Source organism: Marmota monax, unplaced genomic scaffold (genome assembly GCF_021218885.2).
Source record: "Marmota monax isolate L192 unplaced genomic scaffold, Marmota_monax_Labrador192_F-V1.1 WCK01_AAM20220418_F8-fsc00066, whole genome shotgun sequence".
NCBI lineage: Eukaryota > Metazoa > Chordata > Mammalia > Rodentia > Sciuridae > Marmota > Marmota monax.
Genome location: NW_026692805.1, coordinates 1396258 through 1414941, shown reverse-complemented (window position 1 = coordinate 1414941; position 18684 = coordinate 1396258). Strand labels below are relative to the sequence as shown.

General features: G+C 38.4%; 1 protein-coding gene across 2 annotated transcripts in view; it reads left to right on the top strand.

Moving 5' to 3' along the window:
* The window catches only part of Mkx (mohawk homeobox), a 65750-nt gene extending 47319 nt beyond the window's left edge, over window positions 1-18431 (top strand). For both annotated transcript variants that reach the window (XM_058580520.1, XM_046448362.2), the window contains 2 exons: window positions 15778-15811; window positions 15917-18431. In XM_058580520.1, the coding sequence (XP_058436503.1) occupies window positions 15778-15811; window positions 15917-16103 (221 nt within the window). In that variant the 3' untranslated portion in view covers window positions 16104-18431. The remainder of the gene's footprint in view (window positions 1-15777; window positions 15812-15916) is intronic.
* The last annotated feature ends 253 nt before the right edge of the window (window positions 18432-18684 follow it).

The window sequence follows — 18684 nt, the reverse complement described above, 5'->3', positions numbered from 1 at the left end:
GAATTTGGTTTCATATGCTTATTCTTACTGTTATTAAAGATTCCATCTTATAGTATGTCAAAATACATTCTACTGTCACGTATAACTAAAAAGATCAAGTACAAATTAAAGAAAAAAAGATTCCATCCTAGTGTTTTGCATATTATGGCTGCTAACCACTTTCAGTGACCTTCTCCAGGCCATGGCAAAACTTGAAGCTTCCTAATTATGCAGGCTTGCCCTTTTGAGAATTTTCCACACTGGAGCATCATAGACATAACATGGCTTAGACAATTCAAATACAAAAACTATTATTTTGAATTGTTGGGTTACTTATTATCTGTTCCATTTCAAGGTAAGCCTTCAATGTTCACCAAAAGTTTGCTGCCACTACAAAAACAGTATGTGCAATTGTGTATCACCGTTGCTGCTCTATATTGAGTACTATTGGGTGTCTGGTATCTTATAATGATTATTTCTAATTTTCACAACTGTCCTAATTATTTTCTATTTTTATATTAATTTTACATATTAAAAAATGAGACTCAGAGAAATTAATCCTCTTGTCCCAAGCCACATGTGTATCAGAAATGGAACAAAGGTTCAGAACCCAGCCTCACTGATTCCAAATCTATTTTCTTTCTGGGGTACCTTACTGTTAGAGGAATAAGGTATAGGAAAGTAATGGCCCCCTTCACAGTTTGCACTGATTAGCTGTGGAAATGTGTATTCAATTCCAGGTAAACCAAAAAAAGGCATGAACCCCATTAGAAATCATCTTTAGAAAATTGAGTAATTTTTATTCTATTTTTCTGTAACTCTATGAGTACAAAAGTTAGCATGGACTTTCCATTTGAATAATTCTTCAATTAATCATAAATTCTGACTTCCTGTCCTAAAGTACAATGGTCCCTACTATCCATGGGAAATAGGTTCCAAGACCCCCAGTGTGTTCCTGAAACAGTGTATAGTACCAAACCTTATACACTATGTTTTTCCCTACATATATATACTTATGGCAAAGTCTAATTTATAAATTAGGCACAGCAAGAGGTTAGTAATAATAACTGGTGAAAAGTAGAATAATTAAAACAATATGTTATAATAAAAGTATCATTTTCATCTTTTCACTTAAAGAAAGCACTTTACAGTTTCCCTTTGGCATGTCCAAAAGGCCAGCGTTACTTCTCTTTCACTGTGCATTATTAGGTACAATAAGGGTGACTTGAATGGCACGACTGTGATGATCTGATACCTGAGACAGCTAAATGATAAAGGCAGTTATTGTGTAAGCATGGATGTGCTGGAACAGGGGATGGTTCATGGCCAAGGTGGGACAGAGTGAGATTTTATCATATCACTCAGATGGGTGTCTAATTTAAAACTTATGAATTGTTCATTCTGGAATTTTCCAATTAATATTTTTGGATCAAGATTGACTGTAGAATGGGAAGCTGCAGACAAAGGGAATTAGTGTAACCTTTTCATAGATGTGTTTGTATTAATAAAGTGTGTTCTAAGATGCCTTTTACAAACCTCCTAAAGTGGGCTGAAAATTAATTGGATGAAATAGGAGAAAAAAACCTCATTTTCCTGAAAAGCCTGACTGACCTCAGTCTCTCCTTTCCTGCCTCCTAGGCCTGTCTATGTTCAGGGCTGTGTAATTAAACATTGCCTTGAGGCCTGAAAAAGTGATTCACTTCCTCATGGGTGTTTTGTAATGTCTTGTGTCCGGCTCCCTTTGTGGGTGGCCGGAAAGGAGCATTTCTCCTTCTGTGTTTTGTAGATGCCTTCAACTCCCAGGGGTTTGTTGGACCCATGTGCAAACCGTATGCATAACAGAGTGGATGTTAACAGATGATGCCTCTAACTGAATAGACATCTAACATGATAGAAGAAGACTTGAGCACTGGTGGTGTAGGGTAGATTTCTCAGTTCAGGGCCTTTCGAAGCTCTTGGTTTTTTGTGAGAACCTATTCTGCCCATGCATCCAGTATTGGCCTATACAAACCCTTCTTGCTTATACCTTCTGGACTATGTATCACTTGTATGCATTGTGAACTATCTGTTGGTGCAGCGAATTATGGTAGTGCTGGCGTATCTTTGCTGATGTGTCACCAGTGATGCAATTTTTCCTAAGGAGCCGTCAATTGGCTTGGTGTCGTGGCATTTCTGTATCCTCCTCCCTTCTACTAGTGATGGTCTAATTTTGGGGGCCAACAGAGGTGAGGCAAAGAACCTCACCCCCCCACTGGTGCATAGGCCTATCTACAAGTATGGCTATATGCTGGACCGGTAGTCAGTGACGGGTATGATCCAATTGCAGTGGTATCAACCTAAGACAGGAGGCTGACACCTGGAGGTCAGTTCATCCGATGACAGGTAAGAACCATATGTTCAATTGGACAAACCTAACAGGCACAGTCCCTAGCCACATTGCTTATTGCTTAATTAACAGAAGGGGGGAGATGCTAAGAGCCACAGCCAAGTAATATGATGCATGGCATTTTTGGTTGAAAGGTGATGCCAGCAAGCCATTGAGATGATATGATTATGTTAAGATCTGCATTCTTATGGATATTAGATTCCTGCTGTTCACCTCAGCCTGCTACAGGACTCCTGGAGAGTTCCCATTGGTTGGGGAAGTGCGGTAGGAGGGAATTCCGGAGGAGGGACTTCCTGTGGTGGTCCGGAGAACGCTGCGTGGGTCGGTAGGCAATCTTCCCTGGAGCGTAAGGGGCATTGGCGGCAGTTTCAAAAATAAAGTTTGTTCCTGCTTGAGTGGCTCGTGATTTTGTGCCCAGCCAGACTGTGGCACTTCTGAATGGTGGAAAATGACTAGAACTACCATCTATTGGAGAGAGGAGATGGCCACGTGCCTGCAAGAGCTTATGAATCCTGCAAGGATAAGGAATGTTTGATTTTTCCTGGCTGTTATCACACACACACACACACACACACACACACACACACAACAATTTGATAATATTTCGATGACAAAAATATGTAGTCTGTTTATTTCTGTGTATGAGAGCCAGGCTCTTTTGTGTAATACTTTGATTCAAGACAGTAACTAGTATATGCTGCTCATTCATCAGATATTTCTGGAAGTCTGGAGAGAATTTGGAATTGGGAAATTTAATTTTTAAAATGCTTTTGAGCATGTGTAGAGTATATTCCATCACCAAACCCCTAAATATGGATAGGTGGATCTGATTTGTTCTGGAAATATGTTTGCTTCCTTTTCTTATTTTTTTTCCTTTTGCACAGCTTTCTGCCTCTCTCTCTCTCTCTGTTTATTTTAAAACTGGCAAGATTATATTTTTAGTGATTGTTAAAATATTATTCTTCTCTCTAAAATCAAAAGATATGGCAAAGGATAAAAAAGGTAAGGAATAACAGAGGATTGCTTTATTAAACAAGCATTAGAGGCATTGTCCCTTTCTCTAAATCAATAAATTTTAATGACTAAAATATTTTTTAAAATTTTGAGATGTTTTATTTACTTATAATAACATGCAACATCTATAACAATAAGTGTGGCCATTGCGTGGCATTTAATTTTTTTTTTTTGTCCTGGGGAGTGAACTCAGGATACTTGACCACTGAGCCACATCCTCAGACCTAATTGTGTATTTTATTTAGAGACAGGGTCTCATTGAATTGCTTAGCACCTTCCCTTTGCTGAGGCTGGCTTTGAACTCGAGATTCTCCTGTCTCAGCCTCCTGAGCTGCCAGGAGTGCGCCACCACACCAGGTTTGGCATTTAGATATATAATAATGCAAACATGTCATTGTTTTGTACTTAAATTTCCATGAAATTGCTTTGCAAGAACTGTTCTGTATATTAATTATACTTGGTCTCCTTTCCTGGTGTTCATTGAGCTTTGCTTTTTTTTTTTTTTAAGATCCCGAGGGTGCTCATTTCTCTCTCTCTTTTTCTCCCTCTTCCTCCCTTGCTCTCCGTGGTCTCTCTTCCTCTCTACTGTCTGATTCATGATTATGTGCTCCAGTATGTTTTGAACGTCTTGTAATGCCTATAGAAATGCTCTTCCTAAATATTATATTTAAAGCTACAGTGTGGAGCTTTATTGTTTTAGACTTGTTGTGTCTCATGTTTGGCAGGCCAGAACTAGTGTTCGACCCAGCACAGGATGACCCCGTGTGCTCTAGGGAAATGAGCTAAGCCCACCTGTCAGCAAATTCCCTGTCAAGTATCATTCTCAGCCCATTCTTGGATCTATGAGGTGGCCACCATCAGCAATTTGGTCCTTGTCTTAATTGTTTTGTGTTGCTATAATAGAATTCCACAGGCTGGGTGATTTACAAAGAGAAGTTTTATTCCGTTTTGTTTTTCACAGTTCAGGAAGTAGGCAGTCAAGTATTAGGGTGCTGACATTTGGAGAGGGCCTTCTTACTGCATAACCCCCGGGTGGAGGCAGGACAAGAAAGCAAGATCTCATCTTTTATATCAAACCCACATCAATAATAACTAATGCACTCCCAGGATAAGAGTGTTAATCCACTCTTGACCTGATTACCTCTCAAAGGCCCTGTTTCCAACACAGTTAAGTTGGGTAGAGGTATTCAAAGCACAGCAGTTTCTTCAGCCCTTTGGTTCCAGGAGCTATGATGTTCTGCTGTTGTTTGAAAGCAAAGCCTCGATTCCTATCAAGGAACCTATCATCCACCTTCACCACTAAAGCCAGCTTTACCTGTGCTGTGTTTCTGTACCCTTGTGCTCTATTTCAGTGATTTTGCTTTTGGTAGATGCCAAGTTGTTTGCAATGTGGTTCTGTTCTCCTTAACCTTATTCCTCTTTAGAGACCATAGAGCTTCAACTACCTCCCAAGAATGCCCTAGACATAATGGATTAAAATTCATTCTGATTACAAAAACCTTATCACTGTGTCAGTGTTCAATAAAATGGTCCATTCTTTTGGAAGCAGGCCTGAATAAAATATTCTACTAAGTGCTGCAGAAACAAGCTTACTGTAGTTTATAAAAGTTTATTATCCTATGTTAGAAAGAGGTTCTATACTAGGTTGAATAATTAGTTTTTGATGACCCCATGTGGATTGCTATTTGTCACCTTATTTTCCCAAAGGAAAGATAAGAAAATAAAATAGAAGACTTACAAAAATAAAGGGCCTCACCATCACAGGAACATAGAGCTGGGACAACAAGTTTATTTTCAAAACACAGATCTTATAACAGTATATTATTACCATACCTATGCCAATTAGAAGAAGGAGAGTGGATGATTATTAAGCATTCTGTAGTATAATGGAAATCTTGAGCTCCTTTATTCTGAAGCTTGTGTTACTAATGACTCCCTTGGTTACATTTCATGGTATAATAAAAATTGCAATAATTAGGCAAAAGTGATTCAAGGAAAATGAGGCATTTTACCCCCAAGAATATTTTAGTGTTTTAAGGAAAGATATACAGTAAGAAGTATTTTTGAAGCTGGAGTGACTCATTCCTGAACAAGATAATATCATAAAAGTGTCATATCTGCTGTCTATATGAAGGTACACTCAAGAACTTTTGTTAGGCAAAGCTTTAAGACTCGTATTTGGCTCTTGTTGGAATGCTAGGAATCCAATAATGATTTCTCTTCTCTTCTCTCCTCTCCTCCCCTCTCCTCTCCACTCCTCTCCTCTCCCTCTTTTTTTCTTTTTTTAATGTACCGAAGAAATACTGCCTAGTGCATCTATACTTGAATTACAGCACTGTTCTTTATAAAAGCAGCCCGCTTCTGATTTCCCACAAGAGCTTTTCCCATAGGGCATCCTCTTTACCACCTCCATCCAACCACACGCGGAGCTTGTGTTCCTAAGCCATGTCTCTGACCTACATAATCAGTCTCAGAGTTTTGGGATCCAGGGACCTGCTCTTCGGAGAGATGTTCCCCAGTGAATTTTTTTTCTCCTCTCTGTTGAATCTCAAGAAAAATGGCCTAGAGGCCTAGGGTATGGTAGAAGAAACCCAAAAGCTGGTTTGGTACCTCCATGGAACTTGAGTGGCTATAGGAGGGTTCACAGTGTGGCTTCCAGGAACCCTAATGCCATAGCTCTAACCATGTGCCAGGCATCATCCCAGGAGCTCTCCATCTATTATCTAATTCGTCTTCACAGCAACCCCAGGAAGTAGGTGGTTACCATCTTCCTTATTTTACAGCAAAAAAACCCAGATACAACATGCATAAATAGCTTGCCGAAGGTCCTGTGTTTAGTGAGGCTGCTCACTATTTTGTTATGGTCCTGGTTCAAATCATGTACATCCCCAAATTTAGAGTGAATCCCTCTGGCTAGACTTAACGCGGAAAGGAGTTATTTGGTATTCTTAGAGTCAAAATGTGTCATAAGAGGGCCATGAGATTAAAGGTCCTCCCAGACCTACAGCCACAGTGGCTTTCCCTTGAGCATGGTGTTTGAACTCACTTTACACATTTTTTTTTTTTTTACCTTCTGTGTCCTTCAATGCTATCAGCCAAAATCTTCTCCGTTTTCATTTCAATGCCCACCTTTAAATACTATCTCTGAATTAAAAGCAGAAAACAGCAGATATAAAGGTAGAACTATGTGATCACAGAACCCTGAAATGCCACATACACTGTTAAAGATTGAATTTATTAGGAATATTGAAGTGTATATTTGAAATTTAGAAGTATGGTGATCATGTTCATCTTACATCTAAAATACATTTTTTCCCCTCTTGTAATAAATACAGCAGTTTAACTGTGAGTAGAGCAACTGTCATTTGTTATTCTTTTGAAAGAGCCAAGAAGTTTGTGAATGTCATCTCTTTTATTGTGTCATTTCTGGCATTAATGCAATCAGACAGGTTTAACACCAAGATCTCCCAGTTTGAAGTGTCATTTCTGAAGATGGTAATTTGAGGAATTTGAAAAGCATGGCAATGATGTGAGCCAATTCAGAGATATACTGCAGTTCATATATCAGAGGAAAAATACTTTCTGATGGTTTTTTAGAGATATTGAAGGGTTTGAAAATGCATGGATGGAGCCATAGTTTCCAGCCAATTTCTAGATTATTATAAATGCACATTTTTCCATTTAAAAAGAGTTTTTTTTTGCTGAGAAAGTCACATTAGTATTTTGTAGTCTAATGTCATTCAACTGTATGTTTATTAAATAATTCATCCCTTCTAGAACTGCAGTGTGGCAACTTACAAAGTTGATCTTGGGAGAAACAGCCCTTGTTCTATTTAAGAATTTAGAAGATGAATATCAATATTAGTATGTGGGGACAAAATTGAAATTTAGCTAAGATCAGAGTAAGTACATCTTGGTTTAAAACTAGTGGCCCAACTTGCATGTAAAAAAGAGTGCTTTTATAAACAAATCAATGCTCCTTGCAACACACAGGCTCACAGAGAAGTTATTCTTGCATAGCTAGGAAGTCATTTTCTGAGATTTTGGCTGGAAACATAGTTTTCATGGATGAAGCATTTGGGGTAACATCTCCAATATTCCCCTTGAGAAAATGAAGTAACAAAATCCACCAGAAATTCAAGGTTAGTAGATATTCTTTAATGTGACTCCAGCACTGTTTGTCTTGGCATGTTGTGGTACTTTGGCACAGAAGAGCATCAGGAAAGCCATTTTGTCTTTGAAGATGATAGATTCTGCACACTTCATCCATTAATCTGAGCTGATGGGCTTTTCCCAGAGCTAAATTATGTTGACCTTACATAATGGTTTTCATATTAAATCCCTAAACAATACTAATTTTCCTGGTGACTGCATTCCACCCTATTTTCTAGATATTGAAAATTAAAATGGGAGAAAAGGTTAATTTTTTACAAGTATGTATATAGCACTTGGTAAGTGTGCTTATGTTCTTGGTTTAATTTTTGTTTAAATAACAAGTTGTGTGGTCTTCATAATTACCCCCTTACGTCTGGGATTCTTGTCCCCATTTTATAGATGAGACAGAAGAAGTCAAGCATCTGGCCAGCCCCCACACAGAATCAGTGGAGGGCATGGGGGCAACTCATGCTATCAGGTTTAGAGTCTGGGCTCTGACTACTGTGCTAGGCTACTTCTGTGACTCCCAGTAGGTAGGCCACCCTCGTGGTAAATACGAGGAGCCAAGAATAGAAATAAGAATATTTAACATTTCCAGACCCTCTGTCTGGTCACCCACCAACACCTTCTTCCCCATAGACTGCATTCTAATCTTCAAAGTGAAGTTTCGGACTGAAAGCTTTAGACTTGGGGAAGGCGGAGCCTTTGAGCTCAGAGGAGCAATCTTGGATGAGGGGACTATGCAGAATAATTTAGCATCAAGAATATTTATTGTGTTTAGTGGAAAAGACTGAAAGTGAGTTGAAACATTATCAATGGGTGGTATTCTATTTATTCTAAGAAGTCACTTTAAAGTTACAAATTCCACTTCCTGCTCTTTTAGTTCACCAGACCAGCCCAGACGGATAAGGCCAGAATAGTTGTGCATTCTACCAGAACAAAGACAACAGAGAATTAATGAGGAGCCACCGCCTTAAGCCCTTGCGCGCTGAGTAATAAGGAAAAGCCATCAAAATTATAACTCCCTAATGGATTAGGAGCCAAGCAGCACTTTTACAGGTCTACCTACAGGCGCTGGTACTCCTGGAACAAAAAAAGATGTTCTGTGTGGTTGTTGTTAATGGCAATATCACCTATCCTGGAAGATTGGACATGTCAACATACCCCGATTCTGACCAGGGAGCTCTTCACCATTGGTCCAGAAGATATGGGTGTGGCTTCTAATTTTTATTTTTTGGCATGAGCTGGAAGGGACAATGCATTGATAGAAAGGCGGCTAAAGGTGGGGATCCTGAGGATCCAGGACATCTGGGCATCATTAGCCATAGTGGGGGCCAGCCCACATGAGAGGTAGCAGGAAGGAAAAGAATCTTTGGCCAGATGGTGGAAGTCATGGCTGGAGGAAACACTGGCTTAATTTTTGGAAAAGATTTTTCTTTAAACTCTGAAATGATTTTTGGAAGCCACTTATTCTTTAAGGCTCTAGGATGAATAATTTCACTAGTATATTACAGAAAGAAAAAAGAAAGAAACAGATCCATCCATAAAGATGAAGTGGGTTTTATTTTACAATTCTCACTATGTTCCCATTGCTAGACTCACAAAAGTCAGGCTCTTAATTCTTCTATAAGCAGTGGCCTTGATAGCTACCTGGCTGTAATTGGAGTCTTCCTGTTATATTGAAGTTTTAAAGTGGAACTCACATTTGGTCAGTGGAGCTGTTAGAAGCAGCTTAGTCATCCACAGATAAGTGTTACAGGTTATTGAATATATATATATATATATATATATATATATATATATATATATATTTTTTTTTTTTTTTTTTTTTACTTTTCCCCCTTCCTGTTTTGGCAGATATCACTTAGGACAATTTATCTTTACTCATTCAAAAACTCTCCATCCCAAAGACAGGATAACCACAAAAATTTCCACTCAAAGTGATGGGGCAACAGCTGTCTCAGAGTTATTTAACAGTAATTCATTCTGGGATAACAGAGGGTGGTGTTGCTCTAAAGTGTGAGGAAACACTCAAATTATTTAGATTCCCTATTTTGCCATTTGGATACATCCATTGATATTACAGTTTAAATCATAAGGAGAAAAAAGTATCTTTTTTTTTTATCTCTAGTCTGAAATTCTATCAAGAAGTACAGAAAAAGAGTTGAGTAGATTTTTTTAATAGATTATCATTACATGGCCTTTCCATGAAAACAATGTCTTAAGCCTTGCTTTGGGCTTTGCAGGTTGCTTTATCAACAGAGATCACTTAGCTCCTGGGATGATGTGGTTAAAAATCTGGTCTTCAGTGTTATCTGACCTGGAATTGAGTCTCAGAGCCCCCATTTTCTATCTCAGTCCCTTTTGAGTTCCTACATCCCTATGTTATGGTGTCATATTTAATAAGGATGAGGGTGCCGTCTCCTAGGGTAATTGTAAATGTTTAAGTATTTGCATAGGGCCTAGCATAAGAATCAGGATTCAATAAATGCTAGTAATTGTTATTTTAAAAATAACCCCTTCTCTTCACTTCTCACTATTTCTCAATCTTCAAGATTAAATTGGATGAAGCTGGATTTTGAATTCTTTCAAGCTGTTTCTATTTTACAGGCAAAACTCCTGCCATGTCAGGGAAGGTCAAACAGTGGATTGTTATTTACTAAAGCAGGGCAAGAAAAAATTTGAAATTCAGTGAAAAAAAAAGCAGGTTACAAGACACATACAGAATGACCCCATTTTAAAACACATGAATAATACTAACCTAGAAGGACATATATTCAAGTATTAATATTAGTTATTCCTGTTTTACATTTTTTCCCACATTTTCTATAGGATTCCTGTATTACTTTCTCATTAGAGAAGGAAAGAAGGAGGGGTGGTTACAGGCACAGTGTGGGTAAGCACAGCCAGATCTCTGGGGTGGGGAAGTAGAAGTTCAGACCACAGCAGTAGGAGCAGGGAGACCAGGGATCCCTTGGTATATGGGGCAAAATCCTGCAAATTGGGAGCACTGAGAATTCTAGAATCTTCAGGTGAGGAGTTTTTATCTTCCCTACTCACTAGAAGCTTGTTCTTTTCCCCAGTTGTTCCAGATTATGTGAATTACTCCAGAATCTGATCTGGTGTCCCTAGGCTCTCTGTAGCTCTGAGATAAAAAACGTAGTAAGCCCTGGATGTCCACACCTGCTGTGATGGTCCTCAAACTGCCTCAGTGTGTTCAGGCACAGTGTTCAGGCAGCTGGATCTCTGGTTTGCTTTAGATCATTGGCAAAGGCCTCAAAATTTTAATTTCTCTGTGAAGGCCTTAGGCTAGGCCTGCTAGGTGAGGTAAATAATTTCCCTGAAGTTTCTTGTCTTTCACTTTCTCCATTTTAATTTAAGGAAACATATAGTTTATGATTTTTGATTATCTAATTAAAAGTATTCATATGCTTAATCTTACTTAGTTTTATTTACATTTTAGTGGTGTGGGTAGTATTTTGTGAAATACTTTAAAACATGACTAACTTTAGGATCTATTTATTAAACTTGGAAAAAACAATCTCAGAGAAAAAAGATTTGGCCATATTTTTGTCTCTTTTTATGGCTACAAGTGTTACTTTAGGAATATCTATCAGAATCAGTTGAGTTTCTAAATGGCATTTATCAAAGTTGGAAAGGTCTTTGACCTCCAGAACTTTATGCTTACACATCTTAAGTTGCCATAAAACTGAGTTTTTTTTGTATAATTGTTTCTCTACTTAACTTTATAAGGAAACACATGTCCAAACTGAGGATAGCCCCACTTTAGATTTCGACATGGTTTAGGTTTTACAGCATCCAAGATTTTCCTAACTACGTACCTCGTTTTTTTTTTCCTTTCCTTTTCTTTTTTGGTCTTTAAAACAGGCTCTTTTGGCAGGTTCAATAAGTAGTTCCTGCCAACCAGTTGCTTTTATGGTAATTGACAGCATAGCTGATTTTTGGAACCTTAGAATCTAAAAAGGCATTTTAGCTCAGACTTTAGGGAAGCTGAGCCAAGCTACTTGCAGAGTAGGAGATACAGCTGAGGGGAATGTGGGGAATCAGACCCCAAGACTGTGCTTGCTAATGAAGTGCACCAGGGATCCTGCAGACCAGGAGCTCGCTCAGACTTTTGACTGACTTTTGGATGTCAGCAACATTCGGAATCCTTCCTTCTCCTGCTCACCAGGTTATTTCTGCAACTCCTAGGTGCCAACTCGGGAGCGGAGCCTGTGAGACCACCTGTCATCAGTGGGTAGAAGTGACGTGATCCCCATGACCATCAGTAATGGGGACAATAGACCCACTGCTTTTTAAATACTGACTGTGGGCTGAAAAGGCACAAAATAATTGAACCGGAAAAGAGCAAGCAAGTTTTTACTTCAAAGAAAAAGGGCAGAAGAATAAAAACATACAACATTTAATAACACCACTTAATACAAGGAGTGAATTGTAAATTTTCTTAGTTCTTCTCAAATGATATCATAGTCCCCTAAAATAGGTGGGATATCTCCCCAGATCTCAGCATAATGAATAAGGAAAAAATCTCCCCAAACTGCCAGATCTTTGGAGTTTTTGCTTTCCTACAAAAGCACAAGTATTTCAAGGTAAAAGGGCTCCTACTTGCCATCTTCCTTTTGCTGGTTGCTCTGTGCATTGGAACTCATTACTCTGCAGGAGGTGGTCCTCGGATGCACAATATCCTAGTGTCACCGGTCAGCCCATCCATTATAGCAATGGAGAAATCATGCCCTTATAATTCCAATTTACTTTTTGCACCAAATGACCCTGGAGACAGAAACCCCCCCAAGGAGTGGTGATAGTCAGCCTTTTCTTTGTAATCTTTGAGATTAAGCTTTGTGATACACAACTTGGACACTGACTATTTTTTGTTGTGGTGGTACTAGGGATTGAACCTAGGGTCAGATAAGCCATATCCCAGCCCTTTTTAAATTTTTTGTTTCAAGGCAGGGTCTCACTAAGTTACTTAAGGCCTTTCTCAATTGTTGAGGCTGGCCTCAAACTTGGGATTCTCCTGTCTCAGCCTCCCTAAGTCGCTGGGATTACAAGTGTGCACTACCCTGCCCAGCTGGGCACTGACTGTTGATAGTGACACAAGATGTTTCTTCATTACTTTTTATAAAGATTTTTTTTCTCTGTTCTTGGAAAGGAAACTAATCCACACCTAATGATGTTGAATGTACCCATCTGCCTTAAAATAAAATAGAGAATTCAGTCTTTTGAATCCTGCCTAGGACATTGTTAAGATTTGTGAAACTAATTAAGAATATCCAAACAGGTGTTAGTGTGTGGTGTTTTTACACTTCAAAGATATTTTCATAGGCACCAAAGTGTAAAACACGTACACCCAAAGAGTAAGCAGAATTTTATAATTTCACAGTTGGCTGCAATAAATTTGTTTCTCAGCAGCACAAGTTCAAGGAGCTGGCCACAAGGAAATGTTAGCCTTTGGTTGTGCACGCTTCTGCAGAAAGGTCACCTGAGTTTGCTCCTCATGTTAAACAGAAGTTCTCCCCATGGGCCTGAATGGTGAATTTCATGTTCTCCTTGTACACACAGGCTACATGTACTTGATGCCATTTCTGGATTCCAAATCCCATCACATATTTGATAGCCACAGGCTTCTCATGTGTCTGAACAGTAACCATTCTCAGGCTGACCGTTCAGGTATAGAATCGGATTCTGGTCTCCTTTGTATATAGGAACCCGCTTTGTTCGTGAAACGGAGTGTCAGTTACATGGTCTTTTCTAAATTATGTTTCATTACTTTCCTACTGTTATTTAAGCTTCATGGGATTCATCCTGCATTTGACAAATCTTTCCATTGAATAAATATCTCCATAACCTATTGCTTCACTTTGGCAACAGAATTGTTGCAATTTGTGGGCAAAATTGAGCAAAGGCCGAAAATCTTTTTTTTTTCCCTCTGTAAAGTGTCCAATGTTACTGGCTTTCCTCTCCCAAACAAAGGCCTTGACTTGTTCTCTGTTCTAGTAGCGCCTTGTCCCTGTCATTACTGAGTTAAGATTTATAGATGATAGGACTAAACAAAGAATGACTTCACAGGCACAGAGACTCGGTATCCATGTAAAGTCACTAATAATACATTAAAACACCCAGAACACTGCCTGGCACATAGTACCCAACCTATAAATTAGAATTATCAGAGTTCTGCAAACTAAAAATTATTGTTGCTTACCTCCACTTCCATGGGTGATTTTATAATCCCCAAATTATCCAAAGCAGCAGAGGTAGAGCTGACCATCCAGGTCAACCTAGGAGGGACAGAAGGTCCAGTGGCTGATGGGGTTCCAGAGGGTGATCATCCAGCTGCTCACAGACCCAACTGTTTCTCCCAAAGGATTCCCTAAAACTTTATAAGATCTGCCTGAGTATTCAATGAAAGGATGGTGAAGAGACTAACATGCTCTTTCATACTGGGACACGCACGCATCTCCTATTTCTTCACAACAACCTTGTCATTTGCTCATTAAGTGCTTTAACTTTGCTTGTTCACCTTTCTTTTTCCAAAGTGCCCTGGGTCCCTAGGTGAGGGTGTGGAAGGAGCTCCTGGTGACCCATCTAGTCTCAAATTGTGCACTTCAAGCCTGAGTCAGGACATAGTATCAGGCTTTCTTCCTTCTTATTCTGCCTAGGAGGCATTGAAACTTAGCTGCCTTGACTGTGTGGTCATGTAATTTCTTTCTTTCTTTCTTTTTAATAGAACTAGGCATTGACCCCAGGGGTGCCATACCACTGATCTACATCCCCAACCCTCTTTTTTTTTTTATATTTTGAGGAAGGGTCTTGCTAGTTTGCCCAGATTGGCCTTGGGATCCTTCTACCTCAGCCTACTCAATTGCTGGGATTACAGGCATGTGCCACTGTGCCTGGGCCTGAGTATTTTCTCTCAACCATCCCTGACCTGGGAAATGTCCTGGTTGGACAATACTGTGGTCACGTTGATGTTCTTCTTGTCAAGTCTCTGCTTTGTGTGACTCTCTTAGAGCTCAGAAGTAGAAATTAGTGCATTGTCTAATGAGCCTTGAACATGGCAAAGAAAAGAAAAAAAAAAACCTTGAGAAATTTTGGTGAGGGGGAAAAAATAGAAAAGGGAGAACTGAGGGCAGGAAAGGACAGTTTTCCAAAGGCCACAGAATGAGAAGAGGGCCTTCAGCATGCACATCCCACATTTCCTCTGTGTACTGCAACCCCCCATTCTATAGCTACTCTGTGGTGTTTACTGTTGAGGATGACCACAGAGGCTTCACCCCTATGAAGATCCCGAGTCTCTTAAACTGATGGGGAGACCTTGCTGTACTCCTTTGTTGGCCTGTCCCCAGCCATAGAGGTGGCCCTTCTTACCCCCATGCCTCCTTCCCTGCAAGACATCAATTTTTGTGTTACTCATACCACATCCTTTCAGCCAAAGGAAATATCAAAAGCCTCTTTTCATCGTTCTTTATATCTATGTGGTGCTGGGAATCATCAGCGTTCCAAGGGAGCAAATGTAAACCTAAGGTGAAAATGGAGACATAGAGGCCAGGATCCCCTTCATTTCCAGAGTTGGTAGCAGGAGGAGTTCTTTGGAGACTGAGGACTGGTACTGGCTCCTCCTCATGGGCCACAAGTTCTGTGTTGCTGTCAGCTTTCCAACTGTTACTCATTTGCTCACTAACCAAAGACAACTATGTGTCATTCTTTTTTCTGAGGTTTGGTTTTCATGAAATCACAGAATCTTGAGCCAGAGGCACTGTCAACATCTTCTAGGAACCCCCTTATTTTATAGCTGAGAAAACGGAATCCCAGACTTTGTGGGCCATTGTAATATGCCTTAAAGGACCACAGCAGGTGGATGGTGAGGCAAGGTAGCACCTGGCCCCAGGTATATTCAGCACCTTTTGTCCTAAGCTGTTCACCTCCTGATGGAAAGGCCCAATTTCTTAATTGACCTCAGATTTTGTGTATCTCTAAAAAGCTACCTTTATTCACTGTCATGCTCATTTTGTCATTATCTTTATTATTATTATTATTATTATTATTATTATTATTATTATTATTTGCATTCTAACAAACACATTTATCTTGGTAAAAATGTAACTAATTTTCAACTACCTTTCCAGATGAAGTTTTATTCCTGGTCATTAATGATGGAATTCCTGAGATGAAAAAAGAAAGATAAAGAGAAAAGTAATTGATCTTTTGCTTCTTTTTTACAGACACTCTGGAAAACGGATCCAGTAAGGGTGACAGGTGAGCAGAAAGTTTTTGTTTGTCCTGAGGGCATTGCAGTGATACCATTGTCCATCCAAACTGCAGTGAGTTTCATTGTTTTCTTTCTGTTTTGCTTAAATCCAGTGCAGCTAACAGAAAGGGACCGAACAAGGATGACACGTACTGGAAGGAGATCAACGCAGCTATGGCCTTAACTAATCTTGCGCAGGGAAAAGACAAGCTGCAGGGAACCACGAGCTGCATCATTCAGAAGTCTTCCCATATAGCAGAAGTAAAGACGGTCAAAGTGCCCCTGGCACAGCAGTTTTAAGAGCTTGTCCAGTGGATGTTCTTCATGTCAGCGTTTTGCCTAAATCCTCATCCAGAGAGCCGGAGCAGGAGTGACCATGACTCCCTTTCAAGCCTCCTCTTATTTTTAATTATCCTAAATATACCATTTAGTTGCTTCTATAAAAGACCTATAAATTATAAAGAACTCATTTTAATCAAAACTATTAACTTATTTTATGCTACTTAAGCTATGCATAAAATGTCTGCATTACCATTACAGTAAGTGCCTTGCTTACCGAAAATAAGCTACAACGTGGGCATAGTGGGACCGCTATGCCTCAAAATGCCAACGCCACATGCTTATGAGTCTGCGTGCATCATTCCAGACAGACCTAACCATTTCAGGACTGAAACCAGAATTGCTAAAAGCCCTTGAAATATATTCAGTAGTTCACATGTTAAAACTTGGAAATCTGTTCAGCCCCGATGAAATGCTCCTTTAAAAAAAAAAATGTCTGCAGTGTTGAAACTTGTTCAGTGAGCTTTTCGGAATGACAGTGAGGATTTTATGCATGTATTTTGCTTGCATATCTGATATGTTCCAACCTTCCAAAATGAAAGGTGTGGTGATCCACGTAATGTATACATTTAAGAAGTGATTCCTTCAAACTCATTTAAAATTTCAGTGAATACATGTGATCAGAAAAACATTTTTCAAGTGCTGCTAGAAAGTACTACAATGCCCCATAGAAATCATTTGTATTTTGTTTTCCCAAAGTTTAAAAAAACCTTTATTTTATAAATAACTGAAATTTTTCCTGTGCAAAACTAAACCTATAGTTTAGTTTAAAAACATAACCCTGTTTGCATTAGAATTCAGTGCTTTTGTGTGATGGAAACTGTTTTTCGTATGGAATGACTAAAAGCTTTTTATTTGGTTCATATCAAATGACAATTGATGATGGACAATTTGTATTGCAATGAGAACAAGACAATGAAGGAAGTGGGTCTCCATATACACACACAAAACTTATTTTTAGATTTAAAACATGGAAAATAAAACATTGAACCATCTCTGGATTTTTTGCCAACTAGCACAGTCAAGTAAAAGTTACCTGAAATCATGCATTAAAAGAAAGAACATTTTGTTTCTAAATTAGACTACCATTGAGTGAGAATAATCAATATCAAGAGAGAGTATCTTTTTCAATCAAACAATAATATTTTAATCAGCTTGGGAAGACGTGAAACTTAAACAGTGGAGACGCCAAGTATAATACAGTGTATGTGCAACAGAGAAGTCAAAAGGATTGGACTGTTTTATGGTGAGGTTTTTTTTTCTGGGTAGGTAATCTGTTTTGTAATTTTTTTTTAACTGGAAAGCATTTTTGTGAGTGTGAATGAGTGCCAATAATGCAGCCATGTGGTTATATTTTTCTTTATTTTGCAAATGCTTTTAAAACTAAAGGCTGCTCTGGTTGATTTATAGACAGTATCAGTCTTGATATAAATTGTAGGACACTTTTTCATGTAACATAGCATTTGGGGATTGGGTTTATTTAGTGTAATGAAGATAATTTGATATAAAAATATTTTGTATATATATATTTTTACTTTGTTTTTTAAAATTGCGGTTTGCAGTAACAGTAAGTGCAAAGCAAGATATGTAAGTTATGACTGTATGATCAGATGAAGTACAAGTTCTTTTGGTTTACATCCTTAACTAGTTAGAGATCCATGATGAAAACTTTGGAATTGTCACAAAATAGTTTTGCCAAAATGTGACCATGTCAATGAAAACTAAGGACAAATACTTCACTCTTTTTCATACTATTATAAGTTATTCTGGCATTAAATATTTTAATAAAAGTGTTTTTGTTTTAACATATTTCACTTAGAGGAATGAATGCTTGGTTGTATTTCATTTGAATTAATTATGATAAATTTTTGCCATCTTTTTAAAGTATATGAGCAAATTTATTCTGTGTTATAGATGACAAGCCAATATACAATAGCTATTCACATGATTTCTTTATAAAGTACTAAAGTTTGGAGTCTGATCTGTAAACATGTCAAAAAGATTTTATAATTAGTACTTCTTTGGCAATATCTCCCATTGTAATTACTTTTAATTTATTTTTTTTTCTTTTGCTGCTTTGACATTTTTTGGAAATTAAAGTCCCCCAGTCTTTTAAAAGAATCTTGAACTATGCTGAGCCAGCAGTTGAGAATCTAACTCATAAATTATATTGTAGAGAAATAGAATTACCTCTCTTCTTTATTTTGCCATATTGTAATCATTTTAATAAAATTAATAACTGCAGGAGTTCTTGACAGATTTAAAATAAAAGTTAATTTCTAGACCTCAGTGATCATATGAATTTTGTTTTCCTTTGAGAGTTGACCAGGTGGAGAAAGCAGTAGAACAGAAGGGTCCATTATATTCCGCAATTCTCCTTTGGTTGTGTCCAGGGATATGATACGTGAGCGCTGCACTTGTATTAGGTTTGAATTTCATCACTGTAGACCACCAACCCACTTTTTAAGACCCAAAGAAAAGAGAGTGTGATGCTATTAAAATTCATCATTTAAAAATGAACATTTTTACTAAATTCCTTCTT